Source organism: Anguilla anguilla, chromosome 6 (genome assembly GCF_013347855.1).
Source record: "Anguilla anguilla isolate fAngAng1 chromosome 6, fAngAng1.pri, whole genome shotgun sequence".
NCBI classification, from domain to species: Eukaryota; Metazoa; Chordata; class Actinopteri; order Anguilliformes; family Anguillidae; genus Anguilla; species Anguilla anguilla.
Window position 1 is genome coordinate 6,987,166 of NC_049206.1, and position 27,283 is coordinate 7,014,448.

Sequence of the window (27,283 nt, forward strand, 5' to 3'; positions counted from 1 at the left end):
ACCGTCCACTTCCACTCCTGAGGAGGCAGCGCTGGCATGGGCCTCTGACAACCGCTGATCGTTTGGTGGGGAAGAAAAAAAACTAATAAGATGCTAATGAAATGAGGGGGGAGATCTGTGACTTCTAAATCTTTCTGCCCCCCCCCAGCCCCTGGCCCCCGTTCACCCGGGTGGGTGTCTGAAGCTGCCCGTGAGGGGGGAAGAACCGCTAACTAACAAAAAGCTGTGGGATATGTTTCTCTCACCTCTTGGCCGGACTTTTTTTTGTGTGTTGGTGTTCTGCTGCTGGTGTGTGTGTATGTGCGTGGGTGGTTGTGTGTGGGTGGGGGGGGGGTCAGGGAGGGAGGGATGGAGGGTTAATTTTTGATTGGACCAGCTGTTGATTTCACTCTCTGTGAAACAGTGTTCAGTGAGGGGTTCCGAAACCCCCCCCCCCCCCCCGCCCAACGTTTGGCCCCGACTGCGCGGAAACGGAACCCTGCGTCTCCATGGCACACCGCCTCACTCAGCTCCATGACAACCCAGCTTTGGGCTGGAGCAGCAGAGAGTGCCTGAGAAACCCACTCAAACCCCCACTCACAGAGGGAAGACTGACACCCCCCATACCCCCCCCCCACTGCACCCCTCCCCGCCCCCACCTCCATCACTTCCCCCAGGTGAGATAAACTTGAGAAAAAATATACCAAATCTTTAGACTGCGAAGTTTGATTCTGAAAAGACTCTTTCAATTTGCAGATTAACTGCCAGCATTACATCGTTTCCCACCCTACACCCAGCCCCACCCACACTACAACCCCCCACGCTCCTGCCCCCCCCTCCCAAACCCCACTTCCTACCCCCCACCCAAAACAAACTAATGAGAAAGGACAGGGGTGTTTCGCAATGGTACATAGATATATATATATGCAGTACTCTGCGTGCCGTCCTGATACAATAACAGCATCTTAATTCGTGATCCTCTTCACAAATAAGGAACATACATACACACACACACACGCACGCACATACACACATGCACACACACACACACTTGAACATACAACTCTTGCTTTCTCTGCTTTCTCCTCAGACATAGCCCTGGTGCCCTGCACAGAAATGCCACGACAGAAACCGAAAAAAACAAAGCAAAGTTCAAAGCCAGCAACAACAACAGCAACAGCAACAGCAATAATAATTATAATAATAATAATAACAATAATAACAATAATGAAGAAGAAATAAAATGCAAATGAAGCACACATCGATGCATACCTGCGTAATCTTCTCCTGCATAATGGAGCGCTCATTACCGGGGGAAGGAACGGACTGTTAAAAACGACACGGCACTCTGAGCTCCCCTCTAAGCTAGCCGCGAGCGCTGGCGTTATTGGGGGGCTCAGCCAGGGAGAGGAGCGCCCGGTCACTTACCCAGGCTGCGATGGGGAGGGGGGTGGGGGCGCGGGTCTCACGAATGTCCTGTCCTGCGTTTCCTCCCTGGTCCTCTCTCTCTCTCTCTCTGTGGCGTGCGTGCGATAGCAGAACGGATGAGCGGGTCTCCACAGCGGGGGAAACAGGGCCAGCCCCCAGCCCCCCCCACCACCACCACCACCAACAGCACCACCACCAACCACCAACCAACCCGCCGCTTCCCCTTCTCCTGTCCGCTCGCTCACTTGCCGCTTCCCTGGGGCGAGCGAGAGAGTCCGGCGTGGGATAATCCGGGCATTGTCCTCCGCGGTCACGCGGTCACCTGAACCTTCCGAAAAACAGAAATAGGGAGAGAGCGCACCTGGCTCCCCCCCCCAAAAAAAAAGACTGCGCTCTGACTGCTGCGCTGCTCCTGAAACGCCACAGGAAAAAAAAAAAAAGAAAAGCCCCACTAAAAACCCGGGTCCTCTTTTCAGGTTAAGTCAACCGCAGGAGGAAAAGAGGGAACAGAAAGAAGAAGGAAAAAAAAAACCGTCCACAGAAAGAAAGAAGAAAAAAAAAGCGTGAAGCGCAACTTATTGCGTTTCGGACGCCTCCGGGGGAACGCTGCCACCAGCCGCCGAGAGGTCAGAGTCAAAGGTGCGGGTCGCCATGGTACCTGCCGGTATCCAGGAGGAAGCTGTTCTCGGGAAGGGGGGAGGAGGAAGAGAAGGAGGAGAAGGAGGAGGAGGAGGTGTAGGAGGAGTAGGAGGAGGAGGGTGGGGGGGTGTACATCCACGGAAGAAGAAGAAGAATAAGAAGAAGAAAAAAAGAAAAGGATAAAAGCAGTTTTTCCGGCGCTCCCTCCTTTCCTGCCGCTTGTCCTTTAGCGAGGAGCGCGCACCTGCTGCTGAAGTCCCGCCGTCTACCGGGAGGTTCTGCTGCCGAGGAGCTGAGGGAGGCGAGGAGGAGCTGCTGCCGCTGCCGCTGCCGTCATCCTTCACTGTCCGCGCCTCCTGCCTTAGCCTGCTGCCGTCTGCCGGGCGCGCGTTTAGCGCTCTCTCTCTCTCTCTCGCTCTCTCTCTCTCTCTTTTTCTCGCTCTCTCGCTCTCTCGCTGCTCCTCCGTGTCTTTCGAGAAAGCGTCTCTTTCTTTTCAGCCGGCTCTGTCGGGCTGGCTCCCGAGGCCCCGCCCCCCTCCTGCCCGCCGATTGGCTGCGGCCCGGGGTTGAGTGAAGGAGGAGGAAGGGGAGTGGGTTATTATGGAGAGGACTTGAAGGGAGGAGGGGGAGGGGGAGGATGGGGGGGGGGTTGGTGGAGGGAGGGGTGAGGGAGGAGGGGAGGGGAGGGGAGGGGGGGGGAATCAGGGGAAAAGGGGTAATACTGCTGAGAGGCCTGGAGGGACAAGCCTGGCTAATGAAAGAGAAATGCTTCCTCCCCTCTCTTGCTTTAGCGGGTTGTCTGCTGAACGTTTGTTGTGACTCTGGGCTAAACTGGATTCGCACTGACAAAGTCTTCCCCCGTCTTGTGGGAGATGCATCTTGCTCTCTCTCTCTCTCTCTCTCTCTCTAAGCAGAGAATCCGAAAGGAGAATAAGAAAGAAAAAAAAGAAAAGTTGAATCTAGTCAGCCATGGAGCTCCTGTTACACTCCACCAGTTTGGGCTTTGATTTGCAAAGAAGTAGCGCCTTAGCTCGGCCCCCAGCTCCCTTATCGTGGAATAGCTCGTCCTGTTACTGGTGGGAATATTTTTTTTTTGGCTGGGATGGGGAACGGGACGCTGCTCCTCTCCCTGATGACGGGGAGCGGTACCGGCAGGGTTTTTTGGTCTGCCACGTGGGGCGGGTTTTTGGCGGCCGCGCCGGATGCCGTTTCAGGCAGCGAGCGGCGGGGCCCGCGGATAACGAGGCTTCAAAGGACGCCTTTTTCAGCGAACGGGCGCCCTTCACCTGAATGAACGGGGGGGATTAGAGAACGGCTCCGCGGCGCGTTAAGCGTTTCCATGGGAATGGAACGAGAATGTTGACAGCGTGTGAAATCTGGGGGATGCATATCTGCCTCTCCTGCAGAGCACTTTTTTTATTTTTTATTTTTGGCAAACGAAAAGTCAGTGCACCCACATGACATCTTTTATTCTGCACTGATGCCTTTTGCATCGGACAGCCGGAACACCTTCCGCACGCTGAAATAATTACAGACAGCTCCGGTGTATTTATATTTACAGTATTGAATGCATGTCCCCCTCTCTTTCTGTTCATTCTTTAACGGCAGATTTAAGACGTAATCCTGGCTGGAAAATGATCTTCCCGGGCTCAATCCAGAACATTTTGGGATTCTTTTTTTTTTTTTTCTTTTGCCTAGGCGTGTTATGAATAAGCTTAGGCTCAGTTGGGGTATTTCAGCGAATGGATTTGTCTTTATGATTTAAAGCTTCCTTAAACCTGCTGCATTGTGAGAGTTGTCTCTGTCTGATGTTGTATTCTAACTTTAAATATCATATATCTGAGAGAGTTGGAGTCTTCCTTGGCTTACCAGGCTCTTTGTTCTTTTTGAGCTCACCAGTGCTCTCCTTCTTGCTAATGAAGCTCCAAATAGTTTGTTTTGGTAAGACTAAGTTTTGCCCTAATGTCTCTGTTTTTCTTCTTACTTCTCATAATGGCTTGCTTGACTTTCATTGGCACAACTCTGGTCCTCATGTTTGTCTGTTATAGCCATTTGGACCATGTTGCTGGTCCAAATGGCTATAACAGACTCCAAAAGCAATCAAAAGGCTAGAATCAAAGCAACATAATGAAAGCTTCCTTATACCTGCACCCAAACTGAACACACCTGACTGATCAGAAACACCTGTGATGCCATTTGTCCCAAAAATTATGACGCCCTGCAATGGGGGGACTATGCATAAAAAGTGCTGTAATCTCTGCATATTGCAACCAAAATGTATAAAAATACCCTTAAATAAAAGCTGGGAATGTGCACCACAATCCACATGTGAATGGTTTCATTACAAATCTAAAACTGTGCAGTGCTGAGCCAAATCGATAAAAAGGTCTTTGTCTTTGTCCCAAATCTTATGGCACTCACTGTATATATATACTATATACTATATATATGTCATATATATTCTATATAATAGTCTCTCTCTTGCGCTCTCTCTCTCTCTCTCTCTCTCTCTCTCTCTCTCTCTCTCTCTCTCTCTCTCTCTCTCTCTCTCTCTCCCTCTCTCTCTCTCTCTCTCTCTCTCTCTCTCGCTCTCTCTAGGTCTAGGCCCTCCATTTCTGTTCACAAAGTGTTTCAGCTGCCGAAGCCTCGAGCGAAATGCTACCCAATTTAGATCCGTATTTTCGGTACGCTCCTTTCGCGCGTTCCTGCAGACGTGAGATTTCGTCAGGTCGCGAGCGCTCACCAGACGTAATATTCAAGGAACAATAAAGCGAATGGGGCCCCTGGGGAAACTGGTACCTAATTTATGGCTTGTAAATTAGCATCGAGGTCTACCTGTTTTCCTGTGAAACTGCAAAATGAACAGCGAGGGTAGGACTTTTTTTTTTTCATCCCGTTTGCGCCTTCACACAAACTGAACGAGCCGGACAGAGGCACCGCGGTACGAGTCTCCTTGGCTTCCCGCGGCCTCAATGTCACAACAATAAGGCAAAGACAATTAAGGTGCATAAATATGTAAATATGGCCGCCACCGCACCTCCAGGGGGCCTTTGGGTAACGACGTTTCTGGCCCTCCTCCTGCAATTCCCCAGCTCGCCCCCGAATTAGAAACCTTAATGACGACCAATAAGTTACAGATGGCCAAACTCCGGGGGCCACGCGGGGCCTTCTGGATCCTTCCCTGGGCATCCTGTGCCACTCTTTCATGTGCCAGCGATACGTTTCCTCGCCAGATGCCACCGGCTCTAGGGAGAGACTGCCCGACTAGATGCTGGAAGGTCAAACGTTGCTGCTGCTTTTAAGGGCATGCCCCACAACACGTCATTCTTTCATTTTATTTGTTTAATTTTTTGGCTGGACCGCAACAGCAACAGGGGCCAGCCTTACAAACGAGAATGTCTGACTGACTGAGTGAGTGATGAAGTTACACCATTGGTCGGTCGAGTTATGAGGTTACACCATTGGTCGGCTGGATGAAGTGTGTTAGGTCCAGCCATGTACTAGGTTTTGACCTGGTCTTGTTTTATTAATCACACGGTTAGACTGGTGACTCTCCAGCCCCGGCTCTCCTGGGAAACCCTCGATCACACTTTTATTTCCCCCATTCCAAAGGTTTATCTTGTGAAGGAAGAAAAAATGTGGGGGGAACTCCCAGGATGCTGAGAGATATCGCGTTTGGCGTCCACTTTGAACCTAGACGCAGCCTTTTCTTGCGTTATCAACACACTATCTGGAGCATCTGACGTTCTATCAATTAATTACTGAGATAAAACACAGTCCCGTGCTTCATTGCTTCATTATCTCTGGGAAAAAAAAACAAAAAAAAACAGACCACTTCAAATTTTCAGTTTCACATCTTATGGGTATGTGTCTATGTAAAATATAACTTTTGTTTTTCTTTCATGAACACACATTTGATTTTAACTCCAATATATCGTCATTCAGAACATGTATTTGCAAATGTACACAGCCAACACTGAATAATGCAAACCAAACAAGTTTGTACCCACAGATAGTAAAACCAACAGCATCTTTGCTCAGGAAGAGTTTAACAATCAATATTTGATGGAGCAACCCTGATTCTTCTTCAAAAATATGGCTTGGATTTTTTTTTCTACTGCTATCTATTGAGCTGTACGCACATGTCTTCCAGCACCGATATTCATACCAGGAGAGGGAAGGGAATGTGATCCATAAAAAAAATATTTCAAAATCGGAAACTATAGGTGGCTTCATTCCCTGCCACTATATGCTGCTTTTTTGTATTCAGTGTGCAGAGGCAACTGACTCATTGCAAAGGTACCATCCCATAATAGCTATGGAGCCATGCACCAGTGTATGTTGCTAATGTGATCTTGGGCATTCATCTCACCATTTATGGTTTTTTTTTTAGATTTCAGTTCATACAGCCTGCCCATATTGTTACACTGCCACTGGCTATTAGGTAGCACCCTCACATGTCATTCTGACAAGGAAAAAGAAGACTATTTTCAGGTTTTATGGGGTGAGATAACACACCTGGGAAGATGACAGATCCTAGATCCGGGCATAACACATTATAAGTGTGTTCCAGGTGTTATTCTTGGGCTGTTATTCACTATACAAAGAACCAGCCCCGCGGTAATGTAGTTCAGCCCGATAACAGTCGCTAAAAGCACTGGCCACAGGTGTATTCTGGGCCCTGTAGTCTTTTGCTGTGCAGGAGTGAGCCTGAACTACGTAATTAGCCCGGCTACGGCCGAGAGCCCGCCGCGCCGCCGGGACCCAGCTGGCCTCATTCTGCCAGGGGTAGGGGGCGGGTGCAAGTCGGCCAGGGCTCCTTGGGTTACGGCCGAATTAGCACCACCTAACGACGCGCCAGACGCCCCCAAAGGCCGCTGGTCCCTGTCAGTGAGAGATGAGCGATGCGTCTCTCTTCTCAGATTCCCCCGTTCCTGTAGCACCGTGTAGCTCGTAGCGTGGAAGACAGTCGCTGGCTTCGCGGGGGAAAGCGCGTCGCAGCTACGCCGTTGATTGGGTAGGCGTAGGTGACGCTGTAGCTGTTGGGGAGAAACAACTGGAGATTGAAAATTGAGGGACATAGGGAGATTAGGGGGTTGGTCATTTTTTAAATAATGCACCAAAATAAACCAAAAGATTCCAACTGGTTCAGATTCACCACCATATTACTGGGGTATTTCATTTGGATTATTTTTGTAAGCATTTAGCATAAATGAACCTCAAACTAAATTATTTAAAACTCAGTTTGAAGTCTAAAGTCTAATTTCTCATTCCTTTATATATTATTCTCTTAGAAATAAAATATGAGCGTTTCAGTGTTTCCTTTAATATTTTGATTTTTTTTTTCATGATATATTTGCAACATGATTGTCAAATACATTTTTTATGATCACACAAGTGCTTGAATTAGTCTTAATTGGGTCTCTGAATTAAGATCTTATGTGAATTCATCCCAGTTTTGATTTAGTGGCTGTCACGTGATGTCATCAGAGTTGTCCTCTTAGCTTTTACTTAGCTACCGTTACATCATTACCAGACTGAGACAACATTGAGATTTGGTTGCTATTAGTTTGATGACTGTAATTGAAAGAGCAGTAAAAATTTTCCAGTCTCTTGGCGATCCTGTACTGTTCTCTAATTTAGTTCATAGTCACGATGGTTTATTGACGTTATGAGAAATGATTATGAATTATTTACTCACATATTCAGCTTCAGTATAGCGTTTTTCAAAGTAAGTGTAATTGTGGAGCTGGAATTATCGGTATTATTAATCTATGGAACAGGGGTCCATAACTCGATCTCCATAGGTTTGTGGTGTGTTTCAGTCCTCATGGGTTTAACCAAAGTTATTGATTGGCTAAGGGTCCACACACCTGGTTTCAAGGGCTAAATTGGCTGCCAGTTGAAAAAAAAAAAACTCCAAAACACCTGCTGCCCTTCAGAGCTGGAGTTGTGAACCCCTGTAATAGAGAACATCTCAAAACAGAATGTATGGCCATGTTTGTAATACATTCTGTCGTAAATTCTGTGTTATTTCCTCCTTAGACTCTCAAGTGTTAAACCCATAATATTGAAAACTGCTATGTACCAAGTGAAAGAGCATCTGGCTGAGAAGCCAAAGAAATAGTGGTTTTATTACATGCAGACAGAAAATGAATATCCAACTCCTGAACCCTCACTGTACGCTGTGTGAACCGAGTGTTATGGGAGTATGCTTGCCTTTGAAGATGATTTCATAGACAGTGTTAAAGCCAGGTGTTAGTAGTTCTGCGGGTAGCCTGCAATCCAACTGTCATCCAGCTCCAATATACCATTCTGGCTTGTCCCAATGTACCAATCATCTCACGTTGATTGTCTCAGAACATCCAATCATGTGTAACTTTAACTCACATCGAACCAAGGCTATTCCTCCCTGACCAATCGCCGTGTGATATCTACCTTCAGGTCTGACCGGGCCGCTATATACTGTAACTGAGTCGAAGGTGGAAAAAAAAAAATCAGTGATTTCTGTGTGTTTGAGGGGAAAATCGTGAGGCTATGTTGTGTGTGTGTGTGTGTGTGTGTGTGTGTGTGTGTGCGTACTTGCCTGTGTGTATGGCCTTTTTAGACCTTCATAATTGTCCCCATTGTTCAGGTGGCCCTGAACCTCCTCGCCACGCTAATTAAGGGTTGGGGCTTCCTTTAGTGTTGATATAGTGCCATTTTCGACTCCCAAAATATGTGTGAAAGAGCTTAATGTATAACTTTAAGGAAACTCCCCTCACCGCCATCGACAGGATTATCATGCAGTGATTGAATATTTATATTGATGAGAGGAGACTGACAGAAGAAATATATTCTCTGAGATTGGAAATACAATAGCTCTGAGACACACACATCCCTCTCAGTCAACAAAAAAGCTACATTTATACCAAGCAGCAAAAACAGAATCAAACTGAAAAATGTATAATAAAAATCCAAACTACATAATCACTGTTGAATTCATGCACAAACACAAACACAATTTTTTAATTTTTAATTTAAGGAGAGTGGACAGCCGTTATTCTTCACTTTCAGACAGCGGGAAAGCAGAGAGAGTTATGAGTTGATACAGGAATTACGGTATTGAAAGTACCGCGGCAGGGAATCAGATCTCTGGCTGCATAGAGGTATTGTATGGACCGTTTGTTGTAAGAAGTTGTGTGCAAATGTATGGTGGTAAGATACATTGAGATAAAATATATGTCAATGCAAAAGTTATTTGGTAGTAGACAACCGCACCTTCTTAGCTAATGAAGAGGTGAGGTTAGCATGAGAACATAAAAACAAATGAATTCAATTAAACACTCTACAAAGAACTTGGGGAAAATAGAAACATTTTATTCAGACATGGTGTGGGTCATGTAGGATTGTGATTGGCCGGGTGCACTATGCAGTGTCTCTCTCTTGCTCTTAATCTACCTTTCTCTCTCTCCCTCTCTCTCTCTCTCTCTACACACACACGGTGGCCAGTCCATCATTGCATGAAGGTGCAGGTGAAGATGCACAATACAGCTGAACAAAGCAAAACTTTTTTGGTAAAAAAAACCCCCCATCATCAGAGCTACTTTCTAACTGAATTGCATGCACTTAAATGGACACGGTAAGCCGTGTGTAAGGCACCATCATTTTAGGAACCTGACTTTTCAAAATGGGGACGAGCCGACACATAAAACTGCTTGTCTGAGGAAAGTGAAGCCCTCGGCCTGCTCTAATTTTGTTTCTCTTTAGCCTTGAAAAGGGGAAAAATGAATGATAAATAGATATGTATTCCCTCCCTCCCTGCCACTTCTTAATTAATGAATAAAAAAATGATGATTAAAAAAAAAAAAAAAAAAACATGCCAGAGGGCCAACCATCCCTCTGCAATGCCAAAGTCCCAGCTATATAAAGTGGATCTGTCTTAACCCATTCAAACGCCATTTGTGCACCTCAACCTGAAGATCAGACTCCCATCATGCACCATTTCCATCTCTACAGCAATAGGGGGCTATCCTGACAGAAAATCAGCACTCCTTCACTCCTGAAAAAGCTCCCTTTAGCATGTCTTAACGGCTCTTTTTGAAATCGTAAAACTCCAGAGACCTGATGTTGCAAAGTTCAGCCAGATCTGGAATCATTGTTCAGTAATTCTAATTCATTCCCATTTCAGACAAAAACAAAAAAAAGCCTAAAAACTTCAAAAGATCATTCTGCTCCTTTGTTCTCAGTTCTCGCCCCTAATATCACACCGGATTAAGGAACAAAAATAGCTGCAAACTCTCGACAGTAATAACTTGTCGGGCTGTCCCAAAATGCCCCCAAAACAGATGGATTTCTCAGGGTTGGGTTGGGTTGGGGGGGGGGGGGGCTATAGAAGGGGGGGGGTATAGAACCTCCCCGTCCTCGTCCCCGTCCACAGAGTTCAATTACAGCAGGGGTCACAGCCGAAAATGAATCTGGCGGCTTCTAATCACAAAACCTCTATGCAGTTTGGTGGAGCCCAGCTCCTCTTGCCCTGGCAGAGGCTCAAGACCGCACAGAGGCCACTTTCTCTCACCCGGCGCTCAGTCCCAGCGCCGCAGCACCTGCTGTCCCCCTTCAGCAGATGCACTCGGGGGCCCCTCCGAGCTAACAGTCCATTTATTTATTCCGATTCGTATGAAATCACACGCTGAGAGATGCACTAGATGTTATTTATGCATTTATTTATTTATTTTTTCCCCCCATCCCTGTACTCATCCCTGAATGTTTTCTTTACGATGCGCGGTGCGCGTCGATCTTCTCGGTTAGCTCCGCTGTTAGCTGTGTCGATGCTACCCTTTAGTTAGCGCCGTTTGCCCGGCGGAATACAAACTCGAACCCGCTACCTGCGCAGAAACAGATTTCTGTTGAAATTAAGACTAAAGCAGTCAATGCTGGCTCAATTCTTTGCGAACTCTCCAGCAGCACGTTCATTAATATTACAAAGACTGGGTTAGATGGTGGTTACCCCAGTCACACATTAATTGGCTGTTTATTTTACTAACATTTGAAAAGGGCAGAGGATAATATATATGGTAATCTTTCCCTCTGAGTGCATTATTGCAGCTGCCATAACAATAAGTGTCTTCAAGTTTGAGTAGCCGGGGAATTATGAAGTACATTGCAAATAAGTAGGCTGGTCCCAGTTTCCCAATAATAACCCTTTTCCATTTTGGGGGAACATTTGCAACAAACAATGTACAGTCCCATTTCCAGTGTACATTTATAGCTGACAAATTCGTATTTTATTCTGATATTATTTTGTTTCTGATATTGTACCTACTTTTTGGTTGACCAGTTTTGTGCACAATTATAGTTAAATAGTTAGAGCTAAATATTGTTATATTTAAGTTCAATTGCATACATTCATACCCCAAACATTTATAAATTTAATGGAAAAGGTATCACAACAAATGCTGCTGAATTACATTCTGTCCTCTTCAACATTAATATACATGTCAGCATAATAATGGCCGCACCGTTATTCCGGAAAACGTGGGGCGACACGCGGCAAATATACTGTATGCTTTGTTAAATTGGACATCACAATGCAATATCCCCCAATAAATAATTAAAAAACGAATACCGAGGTTTCACAGATGAATATTTTGCTTAATTCTTCCATCCCTGCACTTTCAGTGCTTGCTGATTCCAACCAAAGGAAATCATTTGCAATGGGATGATGTGGACACTTCCAAAACGGGGGTCAGTAATTCAATGTGAATACAACTCCACAAAAATATACCTATTGTTAGACCACATTTAATAAAACGAGTTTGTCTTTATGCATTCTGGCGGAGCGTACGCAGATTCCGGTCAAAGTAGAGCCGTTAAATTCCCTCAGACAATAAGCCGGAAATCCACGCTTTGCCTGCGCATTCCCCTCCGCATCCCTTCTCCTCCTCGCGCTACCCAGCGTCTGACTGCAGCTGCTTCGACGGGGAAGGGAATCCGAATCGTCGTGATGCTCTGCACGATGGAGCCTCGCTCGCTCGTCTCGTTCCTGTGGATTTTTTCCCTGAATCTCGCCAGCATCCCCGGTTTGGGTGCCGAGGAGGACCAGTCCCAAGATCTCGAATGTAAAATGAAAAGCGTGACCGTATCCGCGTTGCCGTTTTTGAGGGAAAACGACCTGAGCATCATGCACAGTCCGTCGGCCTCCGAGCCCAAGCTCCTGTTCTCCGTCAGGAACGATTTTCCAGGGGAAATAGTCGTCGTTGACGACCTGGAAAACACCGAGCTTCCCTTTTTTGTACTGGGTGAGTTCTTTATTATATATAAGCCACGTATTCCCCTATTACAATCGACGGTTCCCGATTCAACCATAAATACAACACCCCCGTTATATTCTCCATATAACACTTGTATGAAAGGGATCCGTATTGATATTATTGTAAATACATATCCTGTTCAGCTACAGCTGCACGAGATATGTGTATTGTGCTGTAGGCTGTGCTAGGCCAGACGAGTATATTTTATCGAAATTATATGCATGTGTGCAGCCTGTTAGACGAAGAACATGTTGCTATGTTCATTTATGAAAATGTTTTAACTGGAACGTTTTTATATTATGGAAATCCGTAAATAGTGGCTGTATAACGAACAGAACACGAACCTTGAATATAGCCATATTGTTGGTGTTTACATTAAAAGACGCATGCGATATAATGTTACATTTATTTGTTTTTAATTATAACAGTTATAAGTCACAGTGGTGCACTTCCAAACAAACGGAAGCCATTTTTGCACGAGAAATCAAAAACTTTTCGATGGTCCAGATAGGCCTTGAAGCCAGTTTCTGAAACCTGTTTGTAGTTTGTAGTTGTGGCTGTTTCCTTTTGGCTGGCGTAATCCACAGATAACAAAACAGCGTTTTGCAATTTCAAAGGGATGGTAAACAAAAGAAAAGAACGTAGTCACAGATACTAATGTACATTTCTGCATGTGTATTAGGCCCTAACTAATTTAACGTCTCAATTTCATAATCAAACTTACACAGAACAGGAACCTGAAGTACAGAATTAAATAATACAGTACACACAGATGTACTCAACTGTACATTCTTCATCTAAATGTTTCATGTGTGCACTTCAATTAATCTTTGCAGTAGGCCAACTGCCTGTCATTTCAATTCCCACTCAGTGACACTTGAATCTGGAGTTTTAAAAAAAATCTTGATGACAGCCTAACACCCTCAATTCTTCGATGTCGTACGGATGATTATTTGTGACTTATGGTTTATGTAAATATTTACGTAGCCATGGTCTTGCCATGTGTTACACAGATAATATTTTCCTAACAAACCTTACAAAAAAACCCATTAAGTGTCACCAATATAGTAGCACACGTTTTTGCTCAATGTGGCATAATTAAAAGTTACTTCTCTGCAGTTTGATTGCTCAGGTCTGCCTCCAACGGAATGCACCTTAGCAAGGCAGCCCATCTATGACATCATGCGCATATTTACAGTACTTTCTGGTCCTTCTCATTGGTTAATCTTTCCCAGTTTATCTGCCTGTGGATCCCCAATGCTAAAGCATCCTCACAATCAGTCTGGCTGCAGCCTCTGTACTCTGACCCTGGCTGCTGTCCATGGTGCTGATAGCATTCACTGTCGTCTACAGCCTTGTGGTGAAATGAGAGGTCCCGAAGATTGCAGTCCTTCTCAGAATTGCTGGTTGAACATGAATCACACTGCATGGCAACAGTTGTTGAGGGCAGACATAGTACTGGGGGAGGGGGTGGACTTACTCAAAGATGGCGGCTTGGTGTCACTTCGGCAGCAATTGCATGGACTGTAGACGTGTTTGTGCTTGACGTTTTTTCCCTGTGGTATCATTCCTGCAAAAGGGATGTCGTGTTCAGTCATGGAACTGTCTATATAAAAGGGATAACGACATGTACATTTCTATGGTTGTTTTTCTCCAAGGTATAAACATTGAACTGGAGAATTTTTTTTCTCTTCCCAAAATTAAGGGCTGATGCTAGCTTATCTTACTCTTCTGTGAGGGAATTATAGCTTCCTGAGCTCTAAGACATGGTGAAGTACATGTGAACACTGCATTTGTGGTAATACTATACATTTCCTTTCCTGTTTGGCTATATTCGTTCATAGTCAAGCCTGTGGTGAGCAACAAGTGTATCTATATTGTGTTTAAGGTAAAATAAACCTTGCGTCTTCAGAGCTAAGCAGGTAGCAATGTTTGTTCTTGTGAAAGTCTTTGTTAATCAATTATAGTTAAATCATGCACTTACAATGAGTAACAAATGATAAGTAAGAAAATAATTATTTATCACGATAAATTAGTGAGAATTCGCATCTTATATTACATCCACAAACCTAGTACAAACCTAAATACATTTGCAGATTCCTCATGCAAGTGGCATTTACTCAGAAATTCGAATTCTCAAACAGCTGCATTTTTACATGATGTAAACCAGAAAAGACATAGCTAATGATTCCCCAGTTAGTGGCAATTTGCCGTTTTTCAGTTTCAACATTATTGCATATTTTCTTTGTTTAGCAGACACCTTTACTCAGGGCAAACTTATGTATTTTGATTAATGCTCTTGCATACTCTCAAATGTGTTTCTGATGCTAATTTTGCGTTAGCGGTTTGCTCAGGGGTACAATTTTGGACTTTTGATCATACACTTCTCCGTTGAGGGTAACAACTTTGCATTCTTGCACTTATAATTTGCTTGAATCATCAGTGATATGATCACGTGGTACCAACACAAACATGGACAATAACTGAAACTGTCTCTCTCCTCCCTGCAGTAATTGATTCCGACATGCCTTTTGAATGCAGTGAGACTAGACTACAGCATTGCTCTTTATATGATGCTAACAGCTAATGAGTCGGACGTAATGGAGAGCACGGTTTAGGAGAATTTCACAGTTGGGTTCTCCTACATCTGACTCAGACTTTCCACATTTCTGCCATGGCTTGCTGTTGTGCATCTAGGAACAGCAAGGTATGACATAATTGGTTATGAGTCCTTTATAATATCATGAGTCATCATTTTATTGTACCATGTGTCTCGCTGTTATCGTTGTTCCACCGAAACATGAAACAAAGGCCAGATTTTCTGTAGAATTTACCACATTATGCTGGAGCACATATACAAATCTTGAGTAAATGTGACCTTAAGATATTACACTTAATTCTAGTAGTAAGTCATTATTTTTCTGTGGTCTTTCCTTTTGCCTCCCCCCCCCCCAATACATTGTAATATGTAACTTCCAGTGTCGTATTGTTATTGACTTCAAGTGAAAACGGGGAAGGTGGTGCATCAACATTCATATCCACAGTTAATGAGGTTTGTTCTTGTGATTTCATGCTGGCTTGAGCCCAATTATGGAGAATTAGCCTTTCATATTCTCTGTATATGATGCAGAATTATGTCTACGCTGAGACTGTTTATAAAAAAACAGTCATATAAAACTTTTCTAGTTAAGGAAAACCTTGATTTGACTGGCTGGCAAAAATGACAACTGTATCCAGCTTAATAACAGTTTTAAGAACCACTTTACTTTTAATAGGTTTGACAGTACAAAGAGAACCATGCATATATCACGACTCATTGAGTTATATCTGATTTAGAGTCAAGCCTCCCTCAGGCATTAGCATGCCAGTCAATGCTCCATATTAAATGTACTGCTCTTTCAAAGGATCCCAGCCATTAGAATTGCCATAATTAAAAAGAAAAGTGAAATGACGAAATGAAAGAAAACGCATACAGTGCACCTTAAACAATACAGACTCAAACAGTGAGGGTAGGCAGTGGGCACACCTGATTTTATTTGAGCTAGTAAGAGACATTTTAAAACACTTGGTGTTAACTTTCAGGTGGAACAGAGATGGCCAACTAGCAATGCAGCATAAAAATGCCTACTTTCTCTTTTTGTTCTTCATCAGTTTTGTTCATCAGAACTCCTCAGCAAGAAAATATTTTGATTACCACAGTTACAGTAAAATAAATTTCTTTTGCATTCTCATGCAATAACTTTGCTTCAAGTTTGCCCAAAATGCCCTATGATTGTCTGTTCATATGTTTAGCTATATTTGCACTGTTGAATTATTGGACATTAATATCTGGAATTTGTCTGTGGAATGCTGGGTTACAGTGATGTGTCTTCTCTGGTTGCAAAATTACAAAATTAATTTTACCCGGCCCATTGGACAGTAGTTTTTAAAAAAAAACTTTCAGAAGACCCTCAGCAGGAAACACTGAAAACAAAACCAAGGCCAATCTTATGAATAATGAAATATATTATGCCTGAAAAATGACTTTGCCTAATTAGAGGATTGAAAGTTCTGGAAAGTTCTCTTCCAAAGATAACTATTCAAATGTTGCCTTTGGCAAAACGTAAGATAATGCCCTGGCCACATATTATAAATATTATAAGTGACAATTTCTCCTTACCAAAGGAAGTTGTGTTTTTGCAGTGCTACCTCTACACTGAATTAGCTTTCTGCAAATATTTTTCCTGTAACAACATACACTGAAGGAAGGACAGGATTAGCAACCACCGCGGCTTCGTTGCAATAGCTTTAAGCTTTATATAGGTCTGTCTCAATTAAAACTCAAGGCAGTCGAATCGTTTCTCCTAAAATTAACAGGGGACCTAAGTTGAGGAGTAAAATTAGATTTTTTTATCCATAAAGGAGAGGCTTGTCCTGCTTATGTATCATTAATTTGTATCTCAGGCTAGCCGTGGGCTACAACCAGTTGTTGTCAATGAGAAATATGGCTCTTGTCTGGTCAGCGCTAGCTCCCCTGTAAGCCTCTGGGGCGTGGAGAGTGCTCAGTAGCTGTTGGAAATTTTTAAATAGTTGAAAGAGAGAGTCAAATAGCTGCATGAGAGTATTACATAGTGGTTGGAGATTATTGTATAGTTGCAGGGTGTATTAAATAGTTGCATTTGAGTCTTGTATTTTAGTTGCAGGAGTTTTAAACAGTTGTGGTTCAGTGATATTAGTTGCAGGAGAGTGTTGCATAGTTGCAGTAGAGTGTTGTATAGTTGCAGTAGAGTGTTGTATAGTTGCAGGAGAGTAGCATAGTTGCAGTAGAGTGTTGCATAGTTGAAGTAGAGTGTTGCATAGTTGCAGTAGAGTGTTGAATAGTTGCAGTAGAGTGTTGAATAGTTGCAGGAGAGTGTTGTATAGTTGAAGTAGAGTGTTGTATAGTTGCAGGAGAGTGTTGTATAGTTGAAGTAGAGTGTTGTATAGTTGCAGTAGAGTGTTGAATAGTTGCAGTAGAGTGTTGTATAGTTTCAGTAGAGTGTTGTATAGTTGCAGTAGAGTGTTGAATAGTTGAAGTAGAGTGTTGCATAGTTGCAGGAGAGTGTTGCATAGTTGCAGTAGAGTGTTGAATAGTTGCAGTAGAGTGTTGTATAGTTGCAGTAGAGTGTTGTATAGTTGAAGTAGAGTGTTGCATAGTTGCAGTAGAGTGTTGAATAGTTGCAGTAGAGTGTAGCATAGTTGCAGTAGAGTGTTGTATAGTTGCAGGAGAGTGATGATTAGTTGCAGTAGAGTGTTGTACAGTTGAAGGAGAGTTTCAAATATTTGCAGTAGTGTGTTGTATAGTTTCAGTAGTGTGTTGTATAGTTGCAGTAGAGTGTTGAATAGTTGAAGTAGAGTGTTGCATAGTTGCAGGAGAGTGTTGCATAGTTGCAGTAGAGTGTTGAATAGTTGAAGTAGAGTGTTGCATAGTTGCAGGAGAGTGTTGCATAGTTGCAGTAGAGTGTTGAATAGTTGAAGTAGAGTGTTGCATAGTTGCAGGAGAGTGTTGCATAGTTGCAGTAGAGTGTTGAATAGTTGCAGTAGAGTGTTGTATAGTTGCAGTAGAGTGTTGTATAGTTGAAGTAGAGTGTTGAATAGTTGCAGTAGAGTGTTGTATAGTTGCAGGAGAGTGATGAGTAGTTGCAGTAGAGTGTTGTACAGTTGAAGGAGAGTTTCAAATATTTGCAGTAGTGTGTTGTATAGTTGCAGGAGAGTGCACACAGGGTACAACCTTCTGATCGTCTCATCGCCTGGATGGGATCTCCGTTGTGATTTGAGCACAGTTGGTGATTCCAAATTGGTGTGAGAAAAATGGGAAAGGAAACTTGTTAGAGAAAAAGAATAAGAAATCACTAATTGGCCTTTCAAGTTACACTATTAAAACTCTGACCTGTTCAAATGAAACTTCAGCACCTCAGGATTTCATTACAAACCAAAAGGCGTTAAGATGTGAGTAGCCCGCTGTAATACTGCAATGTGTACTGGAGAATCATTAAGAAGATTAAAATGAAGTCACAGTTTCACCGTAACCACTATAACTACAAAGATTTGACCCCTGACCTTTACCTTTGGAGTATCTGGACAGGGAAGATATGATTTGTGAGATTGCTGCAATCTAATTGGTTCTAGCAGGTTTATGTCAGCGCTGTGCTATAGGTGGGTGGTGGAGTTTGCTTGAATCACTGCAGCCAATTGGTGCACCACCCACACAAGATCATTGCTCTTCTGAAGAAGTAATTGGTCATAAGTCTCATTAACCAAGCCCAACATCCCAACCGAAGTCAAGCAGGTGACCTCTCACCTGATCCATCTGGGTCGATAAAGGTGAGATAATGTTGAGATAAAAAGAGAAAACTCACGGCAGTGCCCCGAATTAAATGACTCGTCCGTCAGATCGCGCAGCAAGCCAGCAGGGCCACTTTGCTTAATGAGTCTTAATGCTTGAGGTGACCACAGAAGAGATTTCCCCCTGCTGAGATTAACCGAACGTGACACACACATTTTCAGCTATTAAACTGCTGAAGAGGCCTCGTCTGTACGAGACCCAATTAAGCGCTATTGTGCGGATGACATCACGCGCCTGAGCGACGTGTTTAAGGAGCACATGAGAGGCATCCGAGCCGTCAACAGATGTGAGTAAACGTTGTCTCGCCGACATGACCGTCGTTAGGTATTTTTTGGCAACGGCGACGGTCGTAAACGCACCGCTTTTTCATCAATTTCAGGGTAATATGAGGATTCCGTTGAGTCGGTTTTATGGCTGGTTGATTTTTGAATAAGGGCGCACCTTAAAAATGTTCAGCTTTTTAAAACTACAGTCAAACACGTGTATGAAGCCGTGTGTGCGTTGACCTTTGAAAATGGCGCATGTAGTATAGATTTACTGTTTGTGTTACCATTAAAAATAAAAATAAAAATTGAACATCACACACACACACACACACACACACACACACACATTTTAATGGCCATATAAATTCCAGAAACCTTGAGATTCCAGTAAAATTAATTTTCGAAGAAACTCACTGTGCTTCAGTTTTAATTGAGTGAACCTACTTCAAACAAAAGTGCAGATTCAAGAATCAGGATATCATATCATATTTTTCTCCAGTCTCATCACCAGATCACCAGACTCACAGTGTCAAAAAGTAACAGTTGATTCGTAATTTTTAAATTCGCATTTTGGTGTGAAAGAATTTTAACAACCAACAAAAAGGGCATATGAAAATACAAACTTGTCTTTTTCCCCACACGTTCCAAATCCTTATTGAACCACCTCTAGTGAATGTGTGTTCATGCGCGTTCCTTTTAAACAGTGTCTAATGCACAGCGCTATCGCTGTTTACACAGATTATTCAAAGTGAACATGGCGCACTTTAATTAGCTACAGTGGAGGTCTGTTCCCAGGCAATACAATGGCAGAGGAAATACAGCTGTCTCTTAGTACACACCGCTTTGAAGAACAGCGATAATGGAAGAGTACCAGCAGTGCTCTGTGAATTCCGCTGCTCTGCCAGTGCCTCTGCAGTGTTAGCCTAGACGAAGCTAGCTAACTTTAGGTAACTTAGATGCACAATCACCGTAATTAGGCTGCTGATTATGTCTTTAAGCCGCTAAGCTACACGTTCACTCTTTATTTTTTTCATAAGTGGCTGGCTATTTTAACGTTCTCTTCTGTTTTTAATTGTGTCCACCTATTAAAGCCGGCTAGCTTGCTGTCATTTGCTTTGCGAAACGGGCTGCCTTTAATTTAGTCTTGCGGTTCGGGAGACAATTGCAGTAATTGGAAGTGAAACGTTTCCACCCTTTGATAAGGTGCATTATACCCGGCGCTCGCGCAGCCCAGCCAATCAAACGGCAGAAGGACGGGCCTGAAAATGTGGGCGACGAACGGCCCCTAAAATGTGGCGGTTCCGGATTTCGGTGAGGCGAACTTGCTGTGAACGAGCGAGCTGCGGTTAGAGCTTCTGCGTCACATGGCGCTGCTTTCAATTTGAGGGGTTATATAAGTAATTAACTGCAGGATGCGTGTTGTCTTAGGGCTTCGCACCAGCCCCCCCATCACTCTGTTACCGCTGCCGCTGCTGTCGGTATTAATGCAGTGTTAATAGAATCTGTGTAAGCGTTTGATCAAGCTATTTTTAATTGAACACATTAAGGTAATTGGTTTTTCCCCTCTTGCATACAGGAGGCTACACAGAGATTTAAAGGCACACGTGCTTATCCACCGATGTAGGTTTATATGCACTTACACACACACACACACACGTATACAGGCAACACACACTATAACATAATCTGTTATAGTGTATATGTGTAAATTGCTAAAATTATATACTTAATATATTAAATAATATATTTCGGGGACCGAGAGCCACACCTAAGCCCACATTTCTTTATTTTTTTACATCCCATGTCTCAAGATCATCGCTGTACAAATCAGCAGTAGTTGAATCTGAAATGTATGTGTTCTCATGCGTTTTTAGCTTGTATTTTTACTGTGTGCTTATATATGTGTGTCTGTGTGTGGGGGGGGGGGGTGCCTGAAACTTACATTTGCACCAAAATCTTGCCTGTGAAGTCTGTCCTCGGCACACAACCGAGCACTTCCTGGCCCGACTTTCCTGGCTGACACACAGAAGAAAGAGCACGGAAAAGATTGCCCGCCAGTGAATGGTTGCCATGGGAACGCGAGCTGGTGCTGGACCATGCCTTCAATAGAGGTGTCTTTATGCAGCCCCCCCCCCCACAAAAAAAAACCCCCACCCCCGAGGAGGAGGGGTATCCATTAGAGAGTCAGCGAGAGTCTGACGCATCAGGTATATATGGATTCCAGTGTATGGCTTTTCTATCTTTCCAGATCTGAAGTAAGAGTGGGTGTTTTGACAGTAGGCCCTTCTGCTCTTAGTTCTGTAAGGGGGGGGGGGGGGGGGGGGGGGGGGGGGGGGGAATGGATACTGCTGTGCGCTGGCTCCCATATAACCACCGACATCGCTTTCGTTCTGTGCCACTGCCTGTAAATTTCACGGATCGTTAGCGCTGACACACGCGCCTCCTTTATATGCAGAGCTAGCCGGATCCGCGGTGCGTTCTGTGGGGGTTTTTTTTTTTGTCTCAGGCCTCATCGTTAGGTAACCCACGGAAACCGTGCGATAACTGCAGTATCTCATTAGGCCAGATGATTATTGTGGAGATGGTAGGTTTAACGCGCGAGGAGTTTTGGCGGGAAAACTCTTAATACCCAAAATCCTTTGTGAACTAATTAAAGTACATTGCATACAATCCGTCTGAGTGATTTATGATGCCTTTATGCTGGCGGAAAGGGAGAGGCTTTCTGAGATGTGAAGATGATGGCAATGATGCAAGTACTCGAGAGAATCTGTCTTAGGTGATGACAGGACTTAGTTTCGAAAGAAGGGTCTATAAGGCTACGTCTTTCCATACCTCTTGAAAATGCACTTTCTGTTGGGGTGGTGTAAGATCGGACCCCTTGCATTGGTGTTTCAAACGAAGTCACAAAAGAGACCGGCTGTATTTGCAAGCCAGGAAAACTGCAAACATTACATGTGACATAATACAGGGGGAACCCTGACCTGGTGAATTAAGTGCAGACTTAAGCACATTTTACGCACTTTACTCAAAATCATATCCCGATTCAGACTTAAGTCTGCAACTTAAGTCTGACACACCCTCTGAAATATTGACTGAATGTCTGAATGTTAAATATTGATGGGACATACCCTCTGAATATCCTCAGAGGTAAAAAAAAAAAAAACAAAGAAACACACCCTCCTGTTGCCAAATAAAATACTTAGGCTCCATCACTCATACACTGTGGTTAAGCTGTGCTTTGTCGTACATTGCGGTACTTGTGACTGTTTTACTCTGATCATAGGAAAGCAAGAATAATAATGAGTACCTGCCAATCACTGTCACAGAGCCAACTGTATTTTGAAGCTGAACTAAAAACAAATCTCTTGGGTAACTTGTCATTGTGTTTAAAAAAAAAAAAAAATTACCCTCCCACTAGTGTTTATGAGTGGGAGGGTTATGCTTTTGAGGTTATAGAATAAGTGAGAGAAATACAGGCTATGTTTATATTGGGATGAGTCAGCCTGGATTCCATTCAAGTATTCATTTAAATTAACTGTGTGAGGATTGAGAGAACAAAAAGTAGAGATGGCTCATTACTGTTTTATCGGAAATGGCCTTTGGATTACACTTCGGATATTTATTCTTGATACTCCCAGAAGACAGCGCACTTACAAGAGTGGCACCATGAGGAACATTAAACAGTCTTTAAAAACAACATTCAACAACTATAAAAATTCTGGTCGTTGACCAGCAAGCAAGCACTAGTGAGTTGGTTGGCTAGTTAGCTAGCCATGTGCAAAAAATGTTCCTGATGTGCACCAGTGAACCCTGGGCTGTTTTAGGTTGGGATAAGGAGTGATATGGTAGCGCTAGCATCATTCATTTACGATAGTTTTTAATTGAATGATTTTTCTGAAGCAATTTTTGTGTTGCATTCAATATATTCAATATTTCAGTATTAGTGAAATTGTCATTTATTCAATATCGATATGAGCTTCCTATTGAAAAATATCAATACATACTGTATATCACACTATCACTGGAGCCTAGCTTGAGTGCTTGGTTGCTTCTACTCCCCCGCAACAGTCTTTCCAATTGCCCCTGAATCAGGTAAGCTGTTTGTGTGGAGCCAAGGTGGCTTCTGGGAATCCGAGTTTCATTAGGCAGAACCGCAGTGTTGTTGACCACACATATGCAAGTGGCACCGTGACGCCTTAGAGTCTGTGTGTGATTTGTGTGATTTCTGTGGAACCCGGGGATGTTTGTGTGTGGAGAGGTTTGTGGTATGACTTCACAGCTTCTTGGGCATTGAGCCTGGAAGACAGCTTTGCTCCTTCTCTTGGACAAAAAGGCCATTTAACACTCTCAAAATTCTTGTCGTCTGAAAATGCTTCTTGTTTCGAGGGCTGTCTCGGTAATTACGGCTGACTCACGTCCTTAACGGCTGGCGTGTGAGTGTGCGAGCGCGCGTCCGCGTGTGTTTCCGTTCGTCCGAGTTCATTTGGTCATGTGATCCATGATCCCGATTTGCGCAGCTGTGATGGCAAACACTCGTATGACAGGGCTTCATAGATGCAGGTTTGCCTGTTGACCAGGGCAGCTTCGCTGTGCGGTTTCCGTCTTTGTTTGGTGACAGGGTGGACAGTGTTGCTGTAATTGCAGGCACAGGGTAAGCTGTCCCTGGCGATGCAGCAGGAAGCTCAGCTCAAATAGTGATGCGTCAGACTTCTCAGTATGGGACTGTTCTGCTGCACTGTGAGGTCATAATGGCCATGTGTTCCGGGATTCTGAAGCCAATTAGAGCGACAGACGCAAACAGAGAAGAAGAAGCTCGGAGGCAAAAGAAGACATTCAGAAACAGAGCTTAACAGGAATTAGAGGCCACAAGCTTAACATGGAAAAGCAAGTGGTTGGGATAACTTGAAAGACAGGTGTTTCTAGTGTTGATGTTAGCATTCTTTGTGGTCTTTCAGAAGAAGGCCAATTGGGCACATCCTGACCTTAAAGAGCTTATGGAGGAACAGAGCGCAGGGGAGATGTACAGCGTGTAAGCATAAGCGGTAGACGTGGACAGATGAGTGGGGGAGGAGGTCAAACGAGGGGAGCGAGGGGTCCTGGGCTGTGGCGTGAGGTGCAGAAGCGGTTCTGCGCTGCGGTATGAGGCTGAACGGACTGTGGAGGTGCTCTTCGGGACTGTTAGATTAATGGCGTATGGGGGCGGTGAAGGTGAAGGTGAGGGTGAGGTATGAACTGAGCGCATTGGGGTTGGGTTGCCAGATTTGCGTGTGAGGACACTGTCCAGAGAAACGTGGGAGCACAGGCGTGTGTGGGCAGTGCACATGATAAATGGGCGATAGGTACAGAAGCTCCTACAGATGTAGGGCAGGTCAGGGGGACTGGTAGAGGGCATGTGGGGGAGGAGGCGGGGGAGGAGGTAGTGGGGGGGGGGCGCTTGGGGATGGGGTGGTTTGATGGGGTCTGGGCCGAGGGCGGAACGGGGCGCTGGGGAGAGCGAACAGAGTGGGGGCACCAACCCCCCCCCGAGGGAGACGAGGGGAGCCGGAGGAGGTCGCTTAGGGGCGGCGGGGGCGGGGGTGGGAGTGGTGGTGGTGAAGGTAGGGGGGGAACGATGGCTTCCACCGGCAGTGCCTCAGGGAGCTGCTGAAGAGGAGCCTGGGAAGATTCCATCTTCTTACCCCCCCCCCCCCCCCACAAGCCCAGCAGGGCCCCCTGGAGCTTTCGACAGTTCGGCTGACAAGCGACTGACGAGAGGAAGAAGAGGAGTGGGAAGGAGAAGCGGGGTGACGCGGGGCGCGTCCCGCGGGGTTGGGGGGGATGTGCGGCAGACTTGGCGAGGTGGGGGGGGGGAGTGGGGTGGTTTTGCAGGGGTTGCCAGGAGGTTTGCCAGCAGGGTTGGAGGCTGTAAAATGGCATTGTGGGAATTGTGGGGGCTTATTCCTGCCAGTCACAGACTCGTAGGGCAAGCTGTCTGAGCGGCGAGCCACTGAGCCACAGGCGCCAGGGAGCAGCGGGCAAACCTGCAGGGACACCTCCAGAGGGCGCTCAGGAGCTCCTGTCAGTTGAGGGCGTGTGATGAAAGGTGGACTGTGCCGGCGTTCGGCAAAGCAACTGTCACCGGCGGCTTAAAGCTTTGGGGGTTGAGGTCCGACTCCATTTTAGTTTGACAGATTTTGAGCAATTGGTCAAAGGCGTGAATCTGGAAATTGCTCTGCCATCCCTGCGCTAGTCGTAGAAGTGGTGGGCATAAGAGAAAAAAAAACACTTAAAGGATCCAAATGATCCCTCTTATCAGAAGAACAAGCCGGTCCCGCGGCATTGCGGTGTTCAGGACTTTCACACAATCACTGCACAGCGCAGTCAGCAATATTTCTTCCTGAGAAACTCGCATCGCAAGTTTCCATCGACGAAATAAAATAAAAAAAAACACGTCTCTTTTTGTTGGAGACATTTTATTTAATGTAGGCTGACAACTTATTTAATGGATAGGTCTAAAGCTTGCATTTTCTGTAGCTGGAAGTTGTATTCAGCCTTCCATCTGAAGTGTGCTACATTGTGGCTCTTTTTTTTTGAAAGCAATAAAAGAGAACTAAGAATAAAATTTAGTAAGGAAATTATTGGGAGTGTTAAAGAACATTACTGAGATTGCAGCCATCAATTGTGAGTGTGAAAATTCACGGTTTAATACTTTGGCCGATTTTTGCCACATTTGATGCTAAGATTTCTGCATCTAGCGTCAAAGATAAAAAAGTATCACAAAAGTGAAAGGAAAAGAGTAACAAAAAGGTAAAGAAGTAACCCTTAACAAAATGGTCCCACAAAATAATCCTGGTAAAATTCAACAAATTTTTTATTTATTTTTTGGTCCTACAAAATGATACTGGCACAACCTATATTTGTTTTCTCCTGTTTTATTGTGAAAATTTGCCACCACATTTAACCCTCGGGGGGTATGATGTGGAAACTCGGGCTGGTATCATTGATATTCTGGCCCGGGCCAGATTCAGTCCGAGACCGTGGTGCTCACGCAAACAGCACTTTTACCAGGTGAGCCACCCATCAGCCCCCTGTTCTTGGCCTTTTTTTTCTCATTTTTCACACGACACCATTTTGCACCAAGTAATAGATGTGAATTGCTGTGCTGGGATGCTGCTCCATTTATTTTCGGGATGAGGTGACTACAAGGGGCCATGAGTGAGGTGGACTCTGGACTCTGTCCTGATACGGTGTAATCCTGCAAACCCAGCCCTGTACATCCAACATGCTTCCTGCTCAAGCAGGGTCGTATATGTGGGATTATATAGATACTGCACCACATTTTTGTGCCAGAGCGGCTCCCATCTGTCCCACCCCCCCCACCCCCCCACCCCCCCGCTCAAAAGCTTGACTCACTTCTAAAGATGGCACAGCACCGCGTCTAGCAGGCCCACCTGATGGGCTGCTGACATCATTCCAGTCTGTTGCTTTGGCGATTAGCGGCGGGAGCAGTACCGCTGTGTGATCTGTGGTTCCCCAGCGCACAGTCAGACAGCACAGTCAGACAGCACAGTCACGCAGCACAGTCAGACAGCACAGTCGAACAGCACAGTCAGACAGCACAGTCGAACAGCAGTTGAGCAGCACAGTCAGACAGCACAGTCGAACGGCAGTCGAGCGGCACAGTCAGACAGCACAGTCGAACAGCAGTCAAGCAGCACAGTCAGACAGCACAGTCGAACAGAAGTCGAGCAGCACAGTCAGACAGCACAGTCGGACGGCGGTCGAACAGCACAGTCGAACTGCGCAGTCAAATGGGACAGTTGATTCACTATACATTCAAAGTATTGATACACAGTATAAACTAAAGTGTACCATATACACTATAATTGATAGTGCCTCCTATATAGTATGTGAAAGTGAGCGCTAGGGCTTCAACAGTAACCAACATATCATTATACCGCAGTGATGAAGAGGCTTACCACGGATTTGGGCACCTTACCGTCTTTGTTTTAAAAATGGTCCATCCTAGGACTAACTGAATTGAATTGACGCTACGATGTCTCCTCTTTTTACGTCTTCAAAATAGTTTTACAAGCTTACGATGAGGTGAATAATAATAATAATAATAATAATAATAATAATAATAATGATAATAATAATAATCATCATCATCATCATAATTAGGGATGTGCTAAATTAATTAGTGATGTGTACTTCAGTTCTGATTTAAAATGATGCTACCCAACAGCTTGCACTAAGGCTACAGGACCGCAGCTTTTTGAATACGCTGCAAAAACAGAAATAGAGCCGACCGTTTCAGAAGCAGAGATAAGAGG

General features: G+C 44.6%; 2 protein-coding genes across 5 annotated transcripts in view; one reads left to right on the top strand and one right to left on the bottom strand.

Moving 5' to 3' along the window:
- The window catches only part of brinp2 (bone morphogenetic protein/retinoic acid inducible neural-specific 2), a 118,005-nt gene extending 115,466 nt beyond the window's left edge, over positions 1-2,539 (bottom strand). Inside the window, exon 1 of one of the 2 annotated variants that reach the window (XM_035422622.1) lies at positions 1,408-2,539. The gene's annotated coding sequence lies outside the window, so the exon portion shown is untranslated. Of the gene's footprint in view, positions 1-1,251; positions 1,371-1,407 lie in introns of those variants that run through there. The other variant, XM_035422623.1, reaches the window with a different exon arrangement.
- Positions 2,540-11,733: 9,194 nt separating this feature from the next.
- The window catches only part of astn1 (astrotactin 1), a 323,396-nt gene continuing 307,846 nt past the window's right edge, over positions 11,734-27,283 (top strand). For all 3 annotated transcript variants that reach the window (XM_035422531.1, XM_035422532.1, XM_035422533.1), the window contains exon 1: positions 11,734-12,326. In XM_035422531.1, coding sequence (XP_035278422.1) covers positions 11,852-12,326 — 475 coding nt within the window. In that variant the 5' untranslated portion in view covers positions 11,734-11,851. The remainder of the gene's footprint in view (positions 12,327-27,283) is intronic.